General features: G+C 40.1%; 1 protein-coding gene across 2 annotated transcripts in view; it reads right to left on the bottom strand.

Moving 5' to 3' along the window:
* Positions 1–16,549, bottom strand: part of ARHGEF38 (Rho guanine nucleotide exchange factor 38) — a 352,819-nt gene that overhangs the window by 54,769 nt on the left and 281,501 nt on the right. For both annotated transcript variants that reach the window (XR_013607166.1, XM_078676618.1), the window contains one exon: positions 1,354–1,487. Coding sequence is in view for 1 of the 2 variants with exons in the window: in XM_078676618.1 (XP_078532744.1) it covers positions 1,354–1,487 (134 nt within the window). In the remaining variant the exon portion in view is untranslated. The remainder of the gene's footprint in view (positions 1–1,353; positions 1,488–16,549) is intronic.

Below are 16,549 nucleotides of genomic sequence, written 5' to 3' on the forward strand. Positions count from 1 at the left end.
AAAGATTTAGTAGGATTTAGTAAAGAAGTGCATAATGGGCTGGACTCTCAATCGAAGCAGACCTATTTCAGACGATACCCTCTTTTTCTTCAGTGGGTACACTTGATATGATTAAAAAAAAAGGTTTATTTACTACACAACTTCATCCCTGCTGTCATCCAGTATTAACTTATTATGGTTACACATTTCTGGTTTAGTCCGCCAAGGAAGTGTTCACCTGCCTTGGTATGGATTGGTCGCCAATGATGAAGCACACCAGGGTAAGTTAAGGGTGAAGGAATCTTTCCAAATATCTTTAGAAACCTGTAAAATCTAAAAGAATACTACAGGTTCTCTCTCATTAACCAGACCTAGACATTTGTTGAGTAAATAATCAGACTACCATGCAAATTAAGGAAGAATGCAGATGGGTGTGAAGAGCCCTATTCATGCACGGACTGGACTACTTTTTAAATAAATGTTCTCAAATAGGCGACCGTGAAACATAACTCATAATGTGTAGCCCCATTTATTATAAGTATTCCTTCAAGACCTAGGAATTTATTGTGAAAACATGTAATTGGCAAGGAGAATGTGCTTAGGTTGATCTCCTTCCTCTCTCCACTTGTGAGTCAAAGCAGTCATTGATTACCCTAATTTGGTAAATGTCTATTGATAATTTTGCTCCAACCATAGTACGCATGTGGCAGTTCTTGAGGACAATGACAAGATTGTGATCACCTTGGAAAGACTTTCCTAGGTTGTATTTAAGAACAAAAAAATGACCAGAAATTACAAAAGGGGTTTTAGAATTCCAAGTTGCCCCACAAGGGTAAAAGCTATGCTGTATTGCCTGGATTACCACAAGATACATAAACATACAGTGAATGAAATGGTAATCATTTATAAAGATAGAAGTTATTCTAAAAATCTGGCCATCCTTGGCTAACGTTGAGAAGAACGTCCAAGGGAAATGTATGAAGTTCAGCTAGTCATAGAGGGTTTCTGAGGTGGAATTAAAGGACACCGTGGCAATCTCCTCCCTTATGCTATACTCCTTCCAAATCATTATCCAATGGGATGCATTTCGACCTACTTTACCTTTAGGGACAAACTTCTTGCTTGCCTTTAATCTTTCTGCCAATTTGCTCAGTATAAAACTTTTCACATTCTTTTTCCTTTGTACGCCTTCCTGCTTTTGGCAGAATGTTTCCAGAAATGGAACCAGATGTATAACAATGTTAGGCTTCAAGGCTTCAAAGCTACAAATGCATTGCCATTAGTTCACACAGTTCATTCAATTAGAAAACCTAACAGAGCAGATGTTTTGAATGTGCTCAGTAAAACTACCCTCTTGACATTCCTGATACATACCTGAGGGTCTCCCCCAGTCAAGATCTTTAGATGGCTTGTCACCCGCTTTGACTTTTTACTGATGGAATGGATATTCAATTTGGAGAGCTTGTCCTTGAGGGATTCCTCTTCATCACTCCTCCTATACTTCAGCACTTAAAGGCAAAGAGAAATTAGCATCCAGAAATCAAGCTCGAAGGGCTTTAAACAAGAGTACCATCTCTAATTACAGTATTACAGTATGGAATATTTCACATTATGTAGGTGACAAACACTAGCTTTCACCTTTTCATTTATGTACATTGTCATGTGATTGAAAAATACAGATCATAAAAAAGAATATGCTCCTTAAAATTTATATATATATATATATATATATATATATATATATATATATATATATATATATATATATATATATATATATATATATATATATATATATATATTACCTACTGGCGGTCGCCAGTAGGTATATATAGTTAGGATTTTTTCCCTATGGGATTTTTGAAAATTCTATGTCTAATAACTTTGGCGTTTGTAGACGGAATTGGCTGAAATTTTCAGGAAAATGGAACATTTTGTTTCTGAGCAGGCCCTGAAAATTTGGGGGGGTTTCGTCAAGGGGGGGCCGAGAAAAAAGGGGGGTCCCAAAACGTGTTTTTAACATTGAGTTTTCCATAGGGCGGTTGGCCTCACTTTTAGCCCGATAGGCTGAATGGATTTGCACGAAACTTGGCAAAATTGTAGGGACTGGTAGCCCGATGTGCCTTTTGTAGGTCTCAATATATGTGCTACAGTGGATTTTGAGAAATTAACGTTCAAAAAAAGATATATATCTAGAGCCGCGCCTGGAGCGCTCCTCCGTACGCGTACCGGGGAGCGCTCCAGGCGCGCAACGCGACTTGCGCACGGCAAGCTGATTGGTTCTCGGGTGTCTGTAAACATTCGAAACAGTCCGCAGCGGCCGCCATCTTGTGTCTCGGTAGGATTGAGACACAAGAGGTGGCAAAAATCAAAGGGGGAAATGAGCAAGAGGGGGCAGGGTACACACCCCCTGACCCCCTAGGTTTCATGTGGGGGCCATAAAAGGCTCCCGCGGGTGAAAATTTTTTTTTTTTTAAAAATCGATTTTCGCGGGGGTGAGCGCCCGGTACGCGCACCGGGGAGCGTACCATGGAGATTAAAAATTAACAGACTTTTAAAAAAATAAATCTTCTTTTTAAAAATTGGAGGTAGTTCTGAAAAGAACTATTTTTTTTGTTTTTGTTGTTTTATATTTTTTTAGACTTTTTAAAACAATTTTATATTTTTTTTGGATTTTTTTTCAAGGGAAAAACAAAAACAAGGATTCCAAAACTGCTCAACAGGAGCAAAAAAATTTGAACATTTAGGGACTGGAAGAGCAGCGGTGTTGCTGTTTCTTTAGGGCAATCAGTTCAACACTCTGCTCCCCATAGCAGAGCAGTTCGTCACACTCTGTGCACGAAAATTTGATGCCCGCAAACACCGGCTGAATGTTAGGGACCATTCTTCCACGGGGTGGTCCCGAAGGTGTTGCTCCACCAGTGGAGGTGCTGCCGCCATCTGTGGGTACATTCCGTGCCAGCTCTCTGACACTCTCCCTGGCAAAGTTGTTAGGGTGTCTTCTTTTCACATGCCGGATCAAATTAGCATTCCCAAAACTATATTTTTTCAGAGGATTGCCTCTGGATAAACTACTCCTACATATTTTGCATGTTACTTTGGGAGCGTTGACTTTTTTCTGTCCTTCTGGGATTTCGTAAAATTTCCAGATGAAATGGGTTTTTTTCTTTTGCTGAGGAGGGTCCTCATCTAAAAATCCCTCTGAATCACTGCTGGATGACTCTCTTGCAGCCATTGCTGGAGATCAGAAAAGTAGGAGATAGAGTAGACACAACAGCTCTTGCTCTCTCCAAGTACAAAGCAATAGTGAGAGAAATGGGTGGGTTTCACACAATTTGGAAAAAAAAAAGTTCTGAACCAATGAAAAGTGTTATTTTAAAGTCACATGGTTTGACGCGCTTACGCTACGCGCCCCGGGGCGCGTCCCGGGCGTGTATCGTAAGCGCATCGGGGCGCTTACGTTGCGCGATCGTATGCGCTTCCGGGTGCGCTTACGCGGTGCGTCATAAGACGCATCTCGCGGCTACGCGATACGTGTCTTATGACGCAATGCGTGGCGGCTACGCGATACGTCACAATGTTGTTTTCGTTCTCGGCAATAGCGCTTCCGGGACGCGCATTAGTACGCGCCCTGGGGCGCGCCGCAAGATTGCGCTTACCCGTACGTTCACCTGTCCGCGCCCCGGGAGCGCACTAAAAATAATATTAAAAAAAAATAACAAAATTATAAAATATAAAATTAGATTTAAAATGTATTATTTTTATAAAGATTTGCTATTAAAAAACCTATGAAATTCACTGAAAAAAACATAGGTTATAGACCATATATAGTTAGGAATTAGCATTTACAAAACCTTGAAAATTCACTGAAAAAACCATAGGTTATAGACCATATATAGTTAGGAATTAGCATTTAAAAAACCTTATTTTACTCACACAAAACCATTGAAATTCCATATATAGTTAGTTGTACTAACTATATATCGCGCACCCGCAATCCACTGCTGATGATGTCACATATTACATCATTCATGACATGGTCAGTGACATCACTGATGACATCACTGATGACATCTCAAATGACATCACTGATGACATCACTGATGACATCTCAAATGACATCACTGATGACATCATCTAGTGTCTGTGTGTTTTTGTAAAGTTTAAATATGTTTTACATATTGAAGAATGAGTGGATGTATGGAAGACTGAGTGTGTGTGTGGCTGGCTGGGAGGTGTGTGACTCTGTGCATATCAATGTGTACTTGTATCAGTGATTGTATAAGAGAGTAAGTATGTGTTAGTATATGTGTGAAAAGTATGGTGTTCTGTGTTTAACTGTATAGATGAGGAAATCGAAGTGTGATTGATTCTTCACAGGACTGACTAGGTGTATGAGTGCATATGATAGTGTTGTAATAATGAGTGACTGTATGTATGGGTGAATGAGTGAATGTGTGTGTAGACGTAGGAATCAGTGAGTGCGTATGTAGTAACTGGTATTGGTGTGTCATGATGTCATCAGTGATGTCATTTGAGATGTCATCAGTGATGTCATTTGAGATGTCATCAGTGATGTCATCAGTGATGTCACTGAAGTATGGTGTTCTGTGTTTAACTGTATAGATGAGGAAATGGAAGTGTGATTGATTCTTTACAGGACTGACTAGGTGTGTGAGTAACTCCATGGATGAGTGGCAGTGTGTGAGTGTCTGCATAGGTGTATGAGTGCATATGATAGTGTTGTAATAATGAGTGACTGTATGTATGAGTGATTGTATGGGTGAATGAGTGAATGTGTGTGTAGACGTAGGAATCAGTGAGTGCGTATGTAGTAACTGGTATTGGTGTGTCATGATGTCATCAATGATGTCATTTGAGATGTCATCAGTGATGTCATCAGTGATGTCATTTGAGATGTCACTGACCATGTCATGAATGATGTAATATGTGACATCATCAGCAGTGGATTGCGGGTGCGCGATATATAGTTAGTACAACTAACTATATATGGAATTTCAATGGTTTTGTGTGAGTAAAATAAGGTTTTTTAAATGCTAATTCCTAACTATATATGGTCTATAACCTATGGTTTTTTCAGTGAATATATATATATATATTACCTACTGGCGACAGCCAGTAGGTATATATAGTTAGGATTGTTTTCCATAGGGAAATCGCAACATTCTATTGGGAATAACTTTGGCGCCGGTTGAGGAATCTTCCTGAAATTTTCCTTAACTTTGCCTCGCGGCGCTCCGCTCCTTCTCTGAAAGTTTGGGGGGGATTCGTCAAGCGGGGGTCGAGATAAAAGGGGGGTCCCAAAACGTGTTTTCCCCATGTTAATTTCCATAGGGCGGTTGGACTCACTTTTAGCCCAAACGGCTGAATGGTTTTCCACCAAACTTGGCAACATTGTAGGGACTGGTAGCCCGATGTGCCTTTGCTATGTCTCAAGATATGTGCTCCAGTGGTTTTTACGAAAAATAACTTTGAAAAAATATATATTGGGCTACATTGGGCTATATATATGTTAGAGCCCAAATGTAGCCCAATGTAGCCCAAAGATGGCCACCAGAGACAAGAAAAACCAAATGTAGCCCAAATATCAGCCAGATGTAGCCCAACTATAGCCCAATGACAGAATGTCCCAGAGTGTTCTAAAGAACAACTAGAGCGCTAACAGTCTTACTTATGACAAACGTATGGCACACCTGAAGTCATCTTGATTGGAATAAAGTGTTAACACTTAAAACATTTAATTTGCAAAGGAACAAAATGAGGGGGTTCATTTTGCCATTGAAATTATGATTAGTGCTGAAGAAAGAAAGATTAGGGCACATTGAGTGACTTCTCAAATCCTCTTATATTTCATTAAAAAAATTCTGATATGCAGTCTCCCAAGATGGCCACCAGAGACAAAAGAGCCCAGATGTAGCCCAATATCAGCCAGATGTAGCCCAACTATAGCCCAATGACAGAATGTCCCAGAGTGTTCTAAAGAACAACTAGAACGCTAACAGTCTTACTTATGACAAAAGTATGGCACACCTGAAGTTATCTTGATTGGAATAAAGTGGTAACACTTAATACATTTAATTTGAAAAGGAACAAAATGAGGGGTTTCATTTTGCCATAGAAATGTTATTACCTACTGGCGATAGCCAGTAGGTATATATAGTTAAAATTGTTTTCCATAGGGAAATCGCAACATTCTATTGGGAATAACTTTGGCGCCGGTTGAGGAATCTTCCTGAAATTTTCCTTAACTTTGCCTCGCGGCGCTCCACTCCTTCCCTCAAAGTTTGGGGGGGATTCGTCAAGCGGGGGCCGAGATAAAAGGGGGGTCCCAAAACGTGTTTTCCCCATGTTAATTTCCATAGGGCGGTTGGACTCACTTTTAGCCCGAACGGCTGAATGGTTTTCCACCAAACTTGGCAAAATTGTAGGGACTGGTAGCCCAATGTGCCTTTGCTATGTCTCAAGATATGTGCTCCAGTGGTTTTTACGAAAATTAACTTTGAAAAAGTATATATTGGGCTACATTGGGCTATATATATATGTTAGAGCCCAAATGTAGCCCAAAGATGGCCACCAGAGACAAAAAAAAACAAATGTAGCCCAAATATCAGCCAGATGTAGCCCAACTATAGCCCAATGACAGAATGTCCCAGAGTGTTCTAAAGAACAACTAGAGCGCTAACAGTCTTACTTATGACAAAAGTATGGCACACCTGAAGTCATCTTGATTGGAATAAAGTGTTAACACTTAAAACATTTAATTTGCAAAGGAACAAAATGAGGGGGTTCATTTTGCCATAGAAATTATGATTAGTGCTGAAGAAAGAAAAATTAGGGCACATTTTGAGTGACTTCTCAAATCCTCTTATATTTCATTAAAAACATTCTGATATGCAGTCTCCCAAGATGACCACCAGAGACAAAAGAGCCCAAATGTAGCCCAAATATCAGCCAGATGTAGCCCAACTATAGCCCAATGACAGAATGTCCCAGAGTGTTCTTAAGAACAACTAGAACGCTAACAGTCTTACTTATGACAAAAGTATGGCACACCTGAAGTCATCTTGATTGGAATAAAGTGGTAACACTTAATACATTTAATTTGAAAAGGAACAAAATGAGGGGTTTCATTTTGCCATAGAAATTTTATATATATATATATATATATATATATATATATATATATATATATTCACTGAAAAAAACCATAGGTTACACACCAGTTATAGTTCGGAATTAGCATTTAAAAAAACCTTTGAAATTCACTGAAAAAACCATAGGTTTCACACCAGTTATAGTTAGCTGGAAATTTTACTCGCATAAAACCATTGAAATTCCCACGTTATAGTTAGTTGGACTCACTATAACTTGCACGTCTGCAATGCACTGCTGATGACGTCACATATTACATCACTCATGCATATATTTAAACATTACTCGTTAATATATGTATTCACTAAGATACACTTAATAAGCCAGTTAACCAATCAATTTTTTTTTTAAAAACACTGAAAAAACCATAGGTTTCAGGCCTTATATAGTTAGGAATTAGCATTTAAAAAACCTTTGAAATTCACTGAAAAAACCATAGGTTTCAGGCCTTATATAGTTAGGAATTAGCATTTAAAAATTCACTGAAAAAACCCTAGGTTTCAGGCCTTATATAGTTAGGAATTAGCATTTAAAAAAACCTTTGAAATTCACTGAAAAAAACATAGGTTTCAGGAGTTATATAGTTAGAAATTCGTTTTTAAAAAACCTTTGAAATTCACTCAAAAAACTATAAGTTTTAGTGGTGTTATAGTTAGCTGGACATTTTACTCATACAAAACCAATGAAATTGCTCCTATATAGTTAGTTGTACTAACTATATTTCGCGCACCCGCAATCCACTGCTGATGATGTCACATATTAGATCATTCATGTCATGGTCAGTGACATCACTGATGACATCTCAAATGACATCACTGATGACATCACTGATTACATCATCCACGTGACAATCACATACACCTTTTCATACACTATTACAATTTTTCATCACTGTTTGTAAAATACAGAGTATCATATTTAAATTCATTGTCACAGCAATACAAGTATCTAAAAATCCACTCAGTGATTCATAGATGTATACACACATCTAATCACTTACCTATGGATTCACTCATACATGCTGTCAATGAACAATAGAACACTATCAAAAATACTTATACATCTATATCGACATTAAACAACAGCACACATCCTATTCACATATGAAGTCATCCTACTCACTTATGCAAACAATGGATCATACTTACATATTTACTTAGCAAAACACTTATACAAACACCACTTCTTCTATTCATTTAGATAGTAAGTCATACTTAGTGAATTATAAAATCATTATTACAAGTATACAGTTATCCATACAGTCACTCACACAATCATTGTGCCTTATGTATACTTATTTATATACAACAACTGACACATACACTGCCTTTTATTTTTCTAGTTTGTTGGACATGTACCTTTGAGAAATATATTTGCTCATCACCACACCCATAAAGAGATTCCCTCACCCAAACTGTTAGAACATGTAGTTTTAACTTCATATATCTATTGAATCAACTATTCACACATCTTTGGACAGTCACACACACCCCACCGAACCACACACACTTTGACACTCCCATACAAATACTCAGTTAACTAATCAATAACTAATATAGACTTTCACATAGCTAGTAACCAACTGTAGAATCAGTTTACACAACAACTGACAAAGTGATACAGATATTCACACAGTTTAGTCACTATCCACTATATTTAGTGAGACATTATAAATTGGTCAAGTAAACAGTCAATTACACTGCTACTAAATCCTACATCCAAATATTTATTTATATATATCCACTCATTTTTCAATGTAAATTGCTATATATATATAATGCATATTTAAATAACGAAGCAAACCACATTCACTGGATAATGTCATCAGTGATGTCATCAGTGATGTCATTTGAGATGTCATCAGTGATGTCACTGACCATGTCATGAATGATCTAATATGTGACATCATCAGCAGTGGATTGCGGGTGCGCGAAATATAGTTAGTACAACTAACTATATAGGAGCAATTTCATTGGTTTTGTATGAGTAAAATGTCCAGCTAACTATAACACCACTAAAACGTATAGTTTTTGGAGTGAATTTCAAAGGTTTTTTAAAAACGAATTCCTAACTATATAACTCCTGAAACCTATGGTTTTTTCAGTGAATATATATATATATATATATATATATATATATATATATATATATATATTCACTGAAAACAACATATGTTTTACAGATGTTATAGGTAGGAATTAGCATTTAAAAAACCTTTGAAATTCACTAATAAACCATGTGTTTCAGGGACGTTATAATTAGTTGGACATTTGACTCATATTAAACCAAAGAAATTTGCCTGTTATAGTTCCTTGAGCTAACTATAACTTTTGCGCCCGCAATGCATTGCTGATGACGTCATATATTATATCACTCATGACATGGTCAGTGACATCACTGATGACATCATCCAGTGAATGTGTGTTTCTGTAAAGTTTAAATATTTTTCATATATATCTATGCCAAGGTGTATTGAAGAATGAGTGGATTTACAAGTGCCTGAAGGGATTATTTAGTAGGTGCGTGACTGACTGTATAAGTGAATGATTGAACGTGTCTTACTGAATGCATGGGTTAGCGACTAAACTGTGTGATAGTCTGTATTAGTCTCTCAGTTGGTGTGTAAGCAACTGCATGGGTTGGTGAGTAGCTACATGAGTATCTATGTGGGTTATTGATTTGTTGTCTGAGTATCTGTATAGGTGCCTGAGTGTCTGTGTGGATGGGTGGGGGTGTGTGTGACTCTGTGCATAGATGTCTGAGTGGGTGATTCACTGGTTGTATGGTTCAAAAGTGCATCTGGGAAGGGCTGTATGGGTGACTTAGTGTGTGTATGGGTGTGTTGATGAGTGAATGAATGTCTCAGTGGTATATGTGTGACTACATATGTTTAAGGCAGTATATGTGAGTGTTGGAGTATATAAATGACTATACGTGAGAGTAAGTTATTTGAAGAGTGTGTGTATAAATGAGTGTCTGCTTGTATCAGTGATTGTATAAGACAGTAAGTATGTGTCATGATCTGCATAAATAAGTGATGTGGTGTGTGTATAAATAACGGAGTTGGTGTGTATAACTGTATACATGAGTAAATGGGTATGTGATTGATTCTTTGCATGACTGACTAGGTATGTGAATAACTCTATGGATGAGTGGCGGAGTGTGACTGTATGTATAGGTGTATGAGTACATATTATAGTACTGTATTGATGAGTAGCTGCATGTATAAGTGACAGAATGTGTGTGTAGACCTAGGAAATAGTCAGTGGTAAGTAGTATCTGGCATTGTTGTGTGTATGGTTTCAAAAATAGTAGTCTGTATTTTAGAGTGGGTGTATCAAAGTTTATATTAGGGCATCAGTATGTGCATCAGATTATCATGTGGATGATGTTATCAGTGATGTCATTTGAGACGTCATCAGTGATGTTACTGACCATGTCATGTCTGATGTAATATGTGACGTCATCAGCAGTGCAATGCGGGCGCGCAAGTTATAGTTAGCTCAACTAACTATAACAGGCGAATTTCTCTGGTTTTATATAAGTCAAATGTCCAACTGACTAGAACGTCCCTGAAACCTATGGTTTTTTAGTGAATTTCAAAGGTTTTTTAAATGCTAATTCCTAACTATAACATCTGTAAAACCTATGGTTTTTTCAGTGAATATATATATATTTCATAATAATTGTATGCCGAACCTGCATTGTCAACTCAGAGGTACGGTGTCAAATGTAAACACTTAACAAGGACAGGAGGACAAAAGGAGGGTACCCTACTTATATATTTTTCACTCACTTCACCACAAGCCCTACTTCCACACACATTTGTAAAGTAAATTACACACTGTGCCTTTAGCTGAAAAAAAATCTAAATTTAGATTGGTGGATTTGTTCTTATCCACTTCCTTAATTTCCACAGCCAACTTCATAGAATAAAGAGGTGGTGTACTTGCAGTGAAAAATATTTATGTGCGCCTGGAGAATTAATACGAATGACTTCTGAGCTATCAAGACTGAACGGTTTCAAGAGTGTAATATACAAGTCTGTGCCATCCTGCGAAAAAAGGCTGTTCACTTCGAAGGGATTCACAGCTGCCCTTCACCACACTAGTAATCTGCAGCATTAAAGATCTGAGGGTTGAGCCAGGAATTCTCTTCTGGTTATCATTACCTGCATTCCCACATGCATTTGCCAATATTTTAAGCGATTCTAAAAGCCATTCGCACTAGAACTATCCATTCTGCTTTCTTTGGGGTTGCCTGTTGCAGGCTTTAGACTGAAGTATCTTGCATCTGGAATTTCACCGTTACTTTTCGCTGTAGCGCTCCAGCCTCCTCCTCCATTATAAGCTGCTTTATCAATTGTTGGGGTCCACCTTCTAAAATCACCCTAGAGCCATTACTGCTGCTGTCTGCACCTGTTAGCGAGTGGTTAAATACGTCTACCTACAGTGCTGGCAGGCACTTTTAGAAACCCATTCCAAAGGAAGCTAATCTTTCAACGTTGCCATCTTTCAACGGTCTCCAATTCCTATTGTGAAATGCTTTGGCCCCACAGAATTCTAGTCCCATTTTCAAATCAGGATTCGGTCCCATGATGCACTTTTACAAACTAGAGAGCATGTGAACTTTTCGAAATTGAATCAAACACTACTCAGGCCACAAAAGTTACCTGCCATCAAATGGTGTAAATGTATTTTTTTTTTTAGAATACATTCTTCTTTTTGCTTGGTAGTTCAATAAATTGCTGGGGTTTTATTGTATTGATTTTATGTACTCTCCAATAATCTTCAATAAACATACTACTACTGCTGCACATCAAAAGGGTACCTGCATCTGCATAACTCATGGAATTGTCCCAACTTGTATTTTGTGCACCTGCAATCTTTGCCATACTCTAGCCTAGGGTTCCCACGGCTCTGAGGTGGGGTCACAGTGGGGCTCAGCAAAGGGCTGTAATCAAATTGTATGGAGGAATCTGATTCATCAATTACAAATCATTAATTCATAGAAGAATGTTAAAAATTGAGGGTGTGGGGGTCACATTGTCAGCCCTAGTCTAATAGAGAAAGCCATATTCACTTTAATGAAACGTTTAGTAAGCTCTTCTCTAGACATATACTATATTGAATCATCAAAAGAACGAAGGTTGGGAGTGAAGAGGAAAAAGGTAGAATCATCCTCCTCTTAAAATTGTTATTCAACACAAGGATTCTACCATTAATTACATGGATATATACGTTCATATGTGTGTGCTATTCTTATTTGAGGTGTTAATCATATTAAAGTGCTACGTAAATGATGGTGTCATAAAAAAGATTTTATGCACCTTCTCCTAATTTAGGAAGGGCAATATTTCAAAAATTGTAAAAACACCCCTCACACACTGAAACCTGATTCAGTATCATGCTTCATCATTGGGGTCTTCCCGCCCCTCTACGGGACGAGGCGTGCTACGACCTACGTAGACGCGGGAGCACTTTGTTTTGCGATTGGTGATTATCTGTAGTGCGTGGGATCGTGATCAACCACAGAACACATGAATAACAGGACAATAACTGTCTAGACAAGGACGAATTGCTGATTACAGTGAGGATGCAAAACCTGGATTTTGTACCAAGCTCGTCTTTCTTCCTAAATTCATTCCAGCATTACTTGCTCTCACAGGCCTAGTGCCAAGAAACCAATAGGTAACATGTGCTTTATAAATGTCTTTAACAAACACAACATAACAGATGACATTGTGGTGCCGACCAAATCAAAAGGCATTATATTTTGTGTTTGGGATCAGTGGTCTCCAAGTTTTCTGTAATAAGAACTACTTTAGTTCAATGAAAATCATTGTGAGCTACTATTATTAGTGTTGTAATAGTGACCACATGAGACAATCATTTCACAAAGCCAATAGGTCTCGCCTATGCAACAGTTATTTGTTTTGCCAATGTGTTTTAGCCATGTTGTACGCCAGCGTGGCAGGTGATCAGCCTGGCTAAAGGTTAGTAGCTTAGAGGACATTGGCATGGAGTGTAGAAAAGTGGAATGGCGAAGAGTGGAGTAGAGTGTCGAGTACTGGAGTGGCATAGAGTAGAGTCACGTAGAGTGGCTCACAGTGGAGTGGCATAGCGTAGAATTGGCTGGTGTGGAGTGCATTGGCGCAGAGTGTTGCAGAGTACAGTTCTGTGGAGTGGTGTAGAATGGAGCAACATAGTATTCAGCAGCAACCCTTTAGTGGACTTGCTCCTTTCACAGTACAGCTCTGTCTGGTAGCTGCTGCTGTCCCCGCTGCTGCTGCTACTGACCCAGAGGTCAGGAGTTTGAGGCCCTCCTCCACCCACAGGCTGCTGCCTGTGCCTCATCCCTGGTGTTCCAGTGGTAGAAAGTCACTGCTCTGCTGCTTGACTGCCCTTCTGTCTCTCTTTCACTTGATTACCTCTGCCTTTTTGGGCTTTGATTTTCTGCACTCTATTCACTTTCTTTTCATTTGCTCCCTGCTCTTTTTTCAAATTTTCTCCCTGCTTTCGTCGCCCCTGCAGCTGCGACCCCTGCGGCCCAGCCCCTACAGTGTCCCTTCCCGTTCTCACGTTTTCCCGCCTCCCAGCTACTCAGGACCCAGCAGCACTTCCTAATGGCAGCCACTATTCTGCCTTTTGCAGCGGGCATGCCAAAGGCAAGCACATCTGCGACCGTTTGTGCCTGGACCACCACCCAGCGCAAGGAACCCCGATTCTTGGACCGTCCACGGCTCTGACGCCAGCACCCTTCTCGCCCTCAACCTTGGGCACCGCACTGCCTGCCACCTAGTGTCACTAAAAAGACCCATGGGCCTTTTGCCTGCCGGAACTGCAACTACGCCAACACACCAGCTCCTCTTGCCACCCAGCCGATCAACAGTGCACCCGACCGAATCAACTGCATACTGTTCATCGTGCGATCCCTCCACAAACACGCTACAGAAATCTGGGACCTCCTCGACGCCACCGGTCCTAACATCACGTTCTTCATGGAAACCTGGACCAATCCATGCTCGGGACCAGGCATCGCCATCCCCAACGGCTACAAAATCACCCGCAAAGGCCAGTCGACCGCCCAGGAGGAGGCTTCACCATCGTCCACAAGAACAACCACTGACTAACCACGCACTCCAAAGACCCAATGACGACCATGGAACACCTCCAGATCCAGAACAACCCCAACACCACCCTCCACGGACCCTTGTCTACAGGCCCCCTGGACCCGACTGCCCTTCACCTACACCATCGTAGACCTCATTGCACCCCAAACTCTTGCATCAACGACTACAACCTATTCGGGGACCTCAACTTTCATATAGACAACCCCAGCGACCTGAACACCGCCTTCCTACTGGAAAACCTCACCAACAGCGGTCTCAAGCAGCTGGTCACCGCACCAATCCACACAGACGGACATACGCTTGACCCTGTTTTCTCCACCAGAGGCAACATCAGCTACAGCCACACCGCCGAACTCTCCTGGACCGACCACCACTGCGTGCATCTCGCCTTCACCACTCCCACTGCCCTCATCTCCCCCATGTCGCAGCTGGGGCAAGGCCATGGAAGAACTTCTCATTGACTCCAGTTGGTGGCCTGACTCGCTAGGTGTATGTCCCTCCCCCACTACATCTGCAAAAAATCTTGGGGTGATGATAGACCCTGCCCTGGATATGGGCAGACAGGTGAGTAGGACCATCTCCACCTGTTGGGGCCTTATCCATACCCTGCGAAGGATCAGGAAATATCTTTCTGTGCAGTCCAGAAAGCAAATTGCGGTTGCGCTCATCGGTTCACGCCTGGACTACTGCAATGCGCTGTATGCGGGGCTAAATAAGACCCTCCTGCAGCGCTTGCAGGTTGTCCAGAATGCTGTGGCCAGATTTGTTCTGGATGTTCCCAGACGTTCCTCGGCCACTTTAGCCAGAAAAATGTTGCACTGGCTTCCTGTGGAGTACCGAGTACGGTTTAAAGTCCTGTGCATGACATATAGAGCCATCGCAGGGAACAGTGACTCTGGAGTGGGTTCTATCATCTCCCACTACATCCCCGGAAGGAATTTGCGTTCCTCCGGGAAATTGCTTCTCTCAGCCCCTCGTGTGCGAAAGGCTAGATGGGGTGGCAGGGCTTTCTCCACGTTAGCCCCCAAATGGTGGAATGATCTTCCTTTGGATCTTAGGTCCCTGCCTTCCCTGCAGACCTTTCGCGGTGCTTTAAAAACCCGCCTTTTCTTACAGGCCTATGTGTAATGATGATTGACTCAGACTTCTGATGTTATTGTTAGGCGCCTTGATACCTTCGGGTTACTGTCTTGCGCAATATAAATTTTTTATCAATCAATCAGCACAAAACATATTTGTAAATTCAGCCATTTTTCTCCAAACATCAGCTGATGAGTTTTGAAAATATGCACATTTTCATCTGAAATACACACTATTTAATTGTGGTTTACATATAATTAATTCAACCAAGCAAAAGTTTCAAAGTTAGTAGGTTGGGCTGTAGTCGGATAGCTGCTAGTAGCTTACAAGCTACTCGTGGGAAAAGTCTGGTTTAGGTCGTTGTGATGGAGTCCGAAAATGATTGTGTAAGGTAGTTATAAGTGACATTATTTGATATTTTTTGAAAGAAGAGGAGAGTGTGCTTTCACAACAGTTGTGTAGAGAGATTTGATCATTCTAATGACAGAGGACCTCATTTAAGAAATCGGAGATTGCGACAATTCAGAATTTGCAATTGACATCTATTGAATTCACTGGTATTTCGCTATTCAACCTATGTATTAATAGGTAGGTTGGTTCACAAAATACCTACTTGTGGAGGATGAGGTAGGTGACAAACTGCCACTCACTACGATTGGCTACATTCACAAGCACAGTGGCCTACTCGGTCAGCAGAACACTATCTCTATGCATGCATTTAAATAAAAGCTATTTATTTGAAAGTGCAGGCTTTTTTCCTTGAAGGAAAACAGGATGCGTTTTAAAAAAAAAATACAAATTACAAAAACCTTTTTTAGGAGCAGGTAGTGTTCTGCGGAACCATAGCTTACTCCTAAAACACTGTTTTGTTAAAATTCACAAACGAAAAGGAGTAACCTGTGAACCCCTTCCCATTTGCAAATGGCTTACAACTTCCTTTGATGAGCAGGTAAAATATTAATACACCCCTCAAGGAATAAGAATCTGGAAGGGAGTCCCTTACATACCTTTTTCAAATACAGATTCAGTATCTATCCCCAAACTCATCGAGGTTTTGGTTTTGTCAATAGCAAAAATGCCATTTTGCAGTCGCGAATGCTCAGATTTTATTAATCAGAGCCTTTCCGACTGCAAAATAGTTTTCTATATGCAGGCCAATATTTTTAAAAGAAAGTCATTGCCATT

This window comes from Lissotriton helveticus, chromosome 2_1, assembly GCF_964261635.1.
Source record: "Lissotriton helveticus chromosome 2_1, aLisHel1.1, whole genome shotgun sequence".
Lineage (NCBI taxonomy): Eukaryota > Metazoa > Chordata > Amphibia > Caudata > Salamandridae > Lissotriton > Lissotriton helveticus.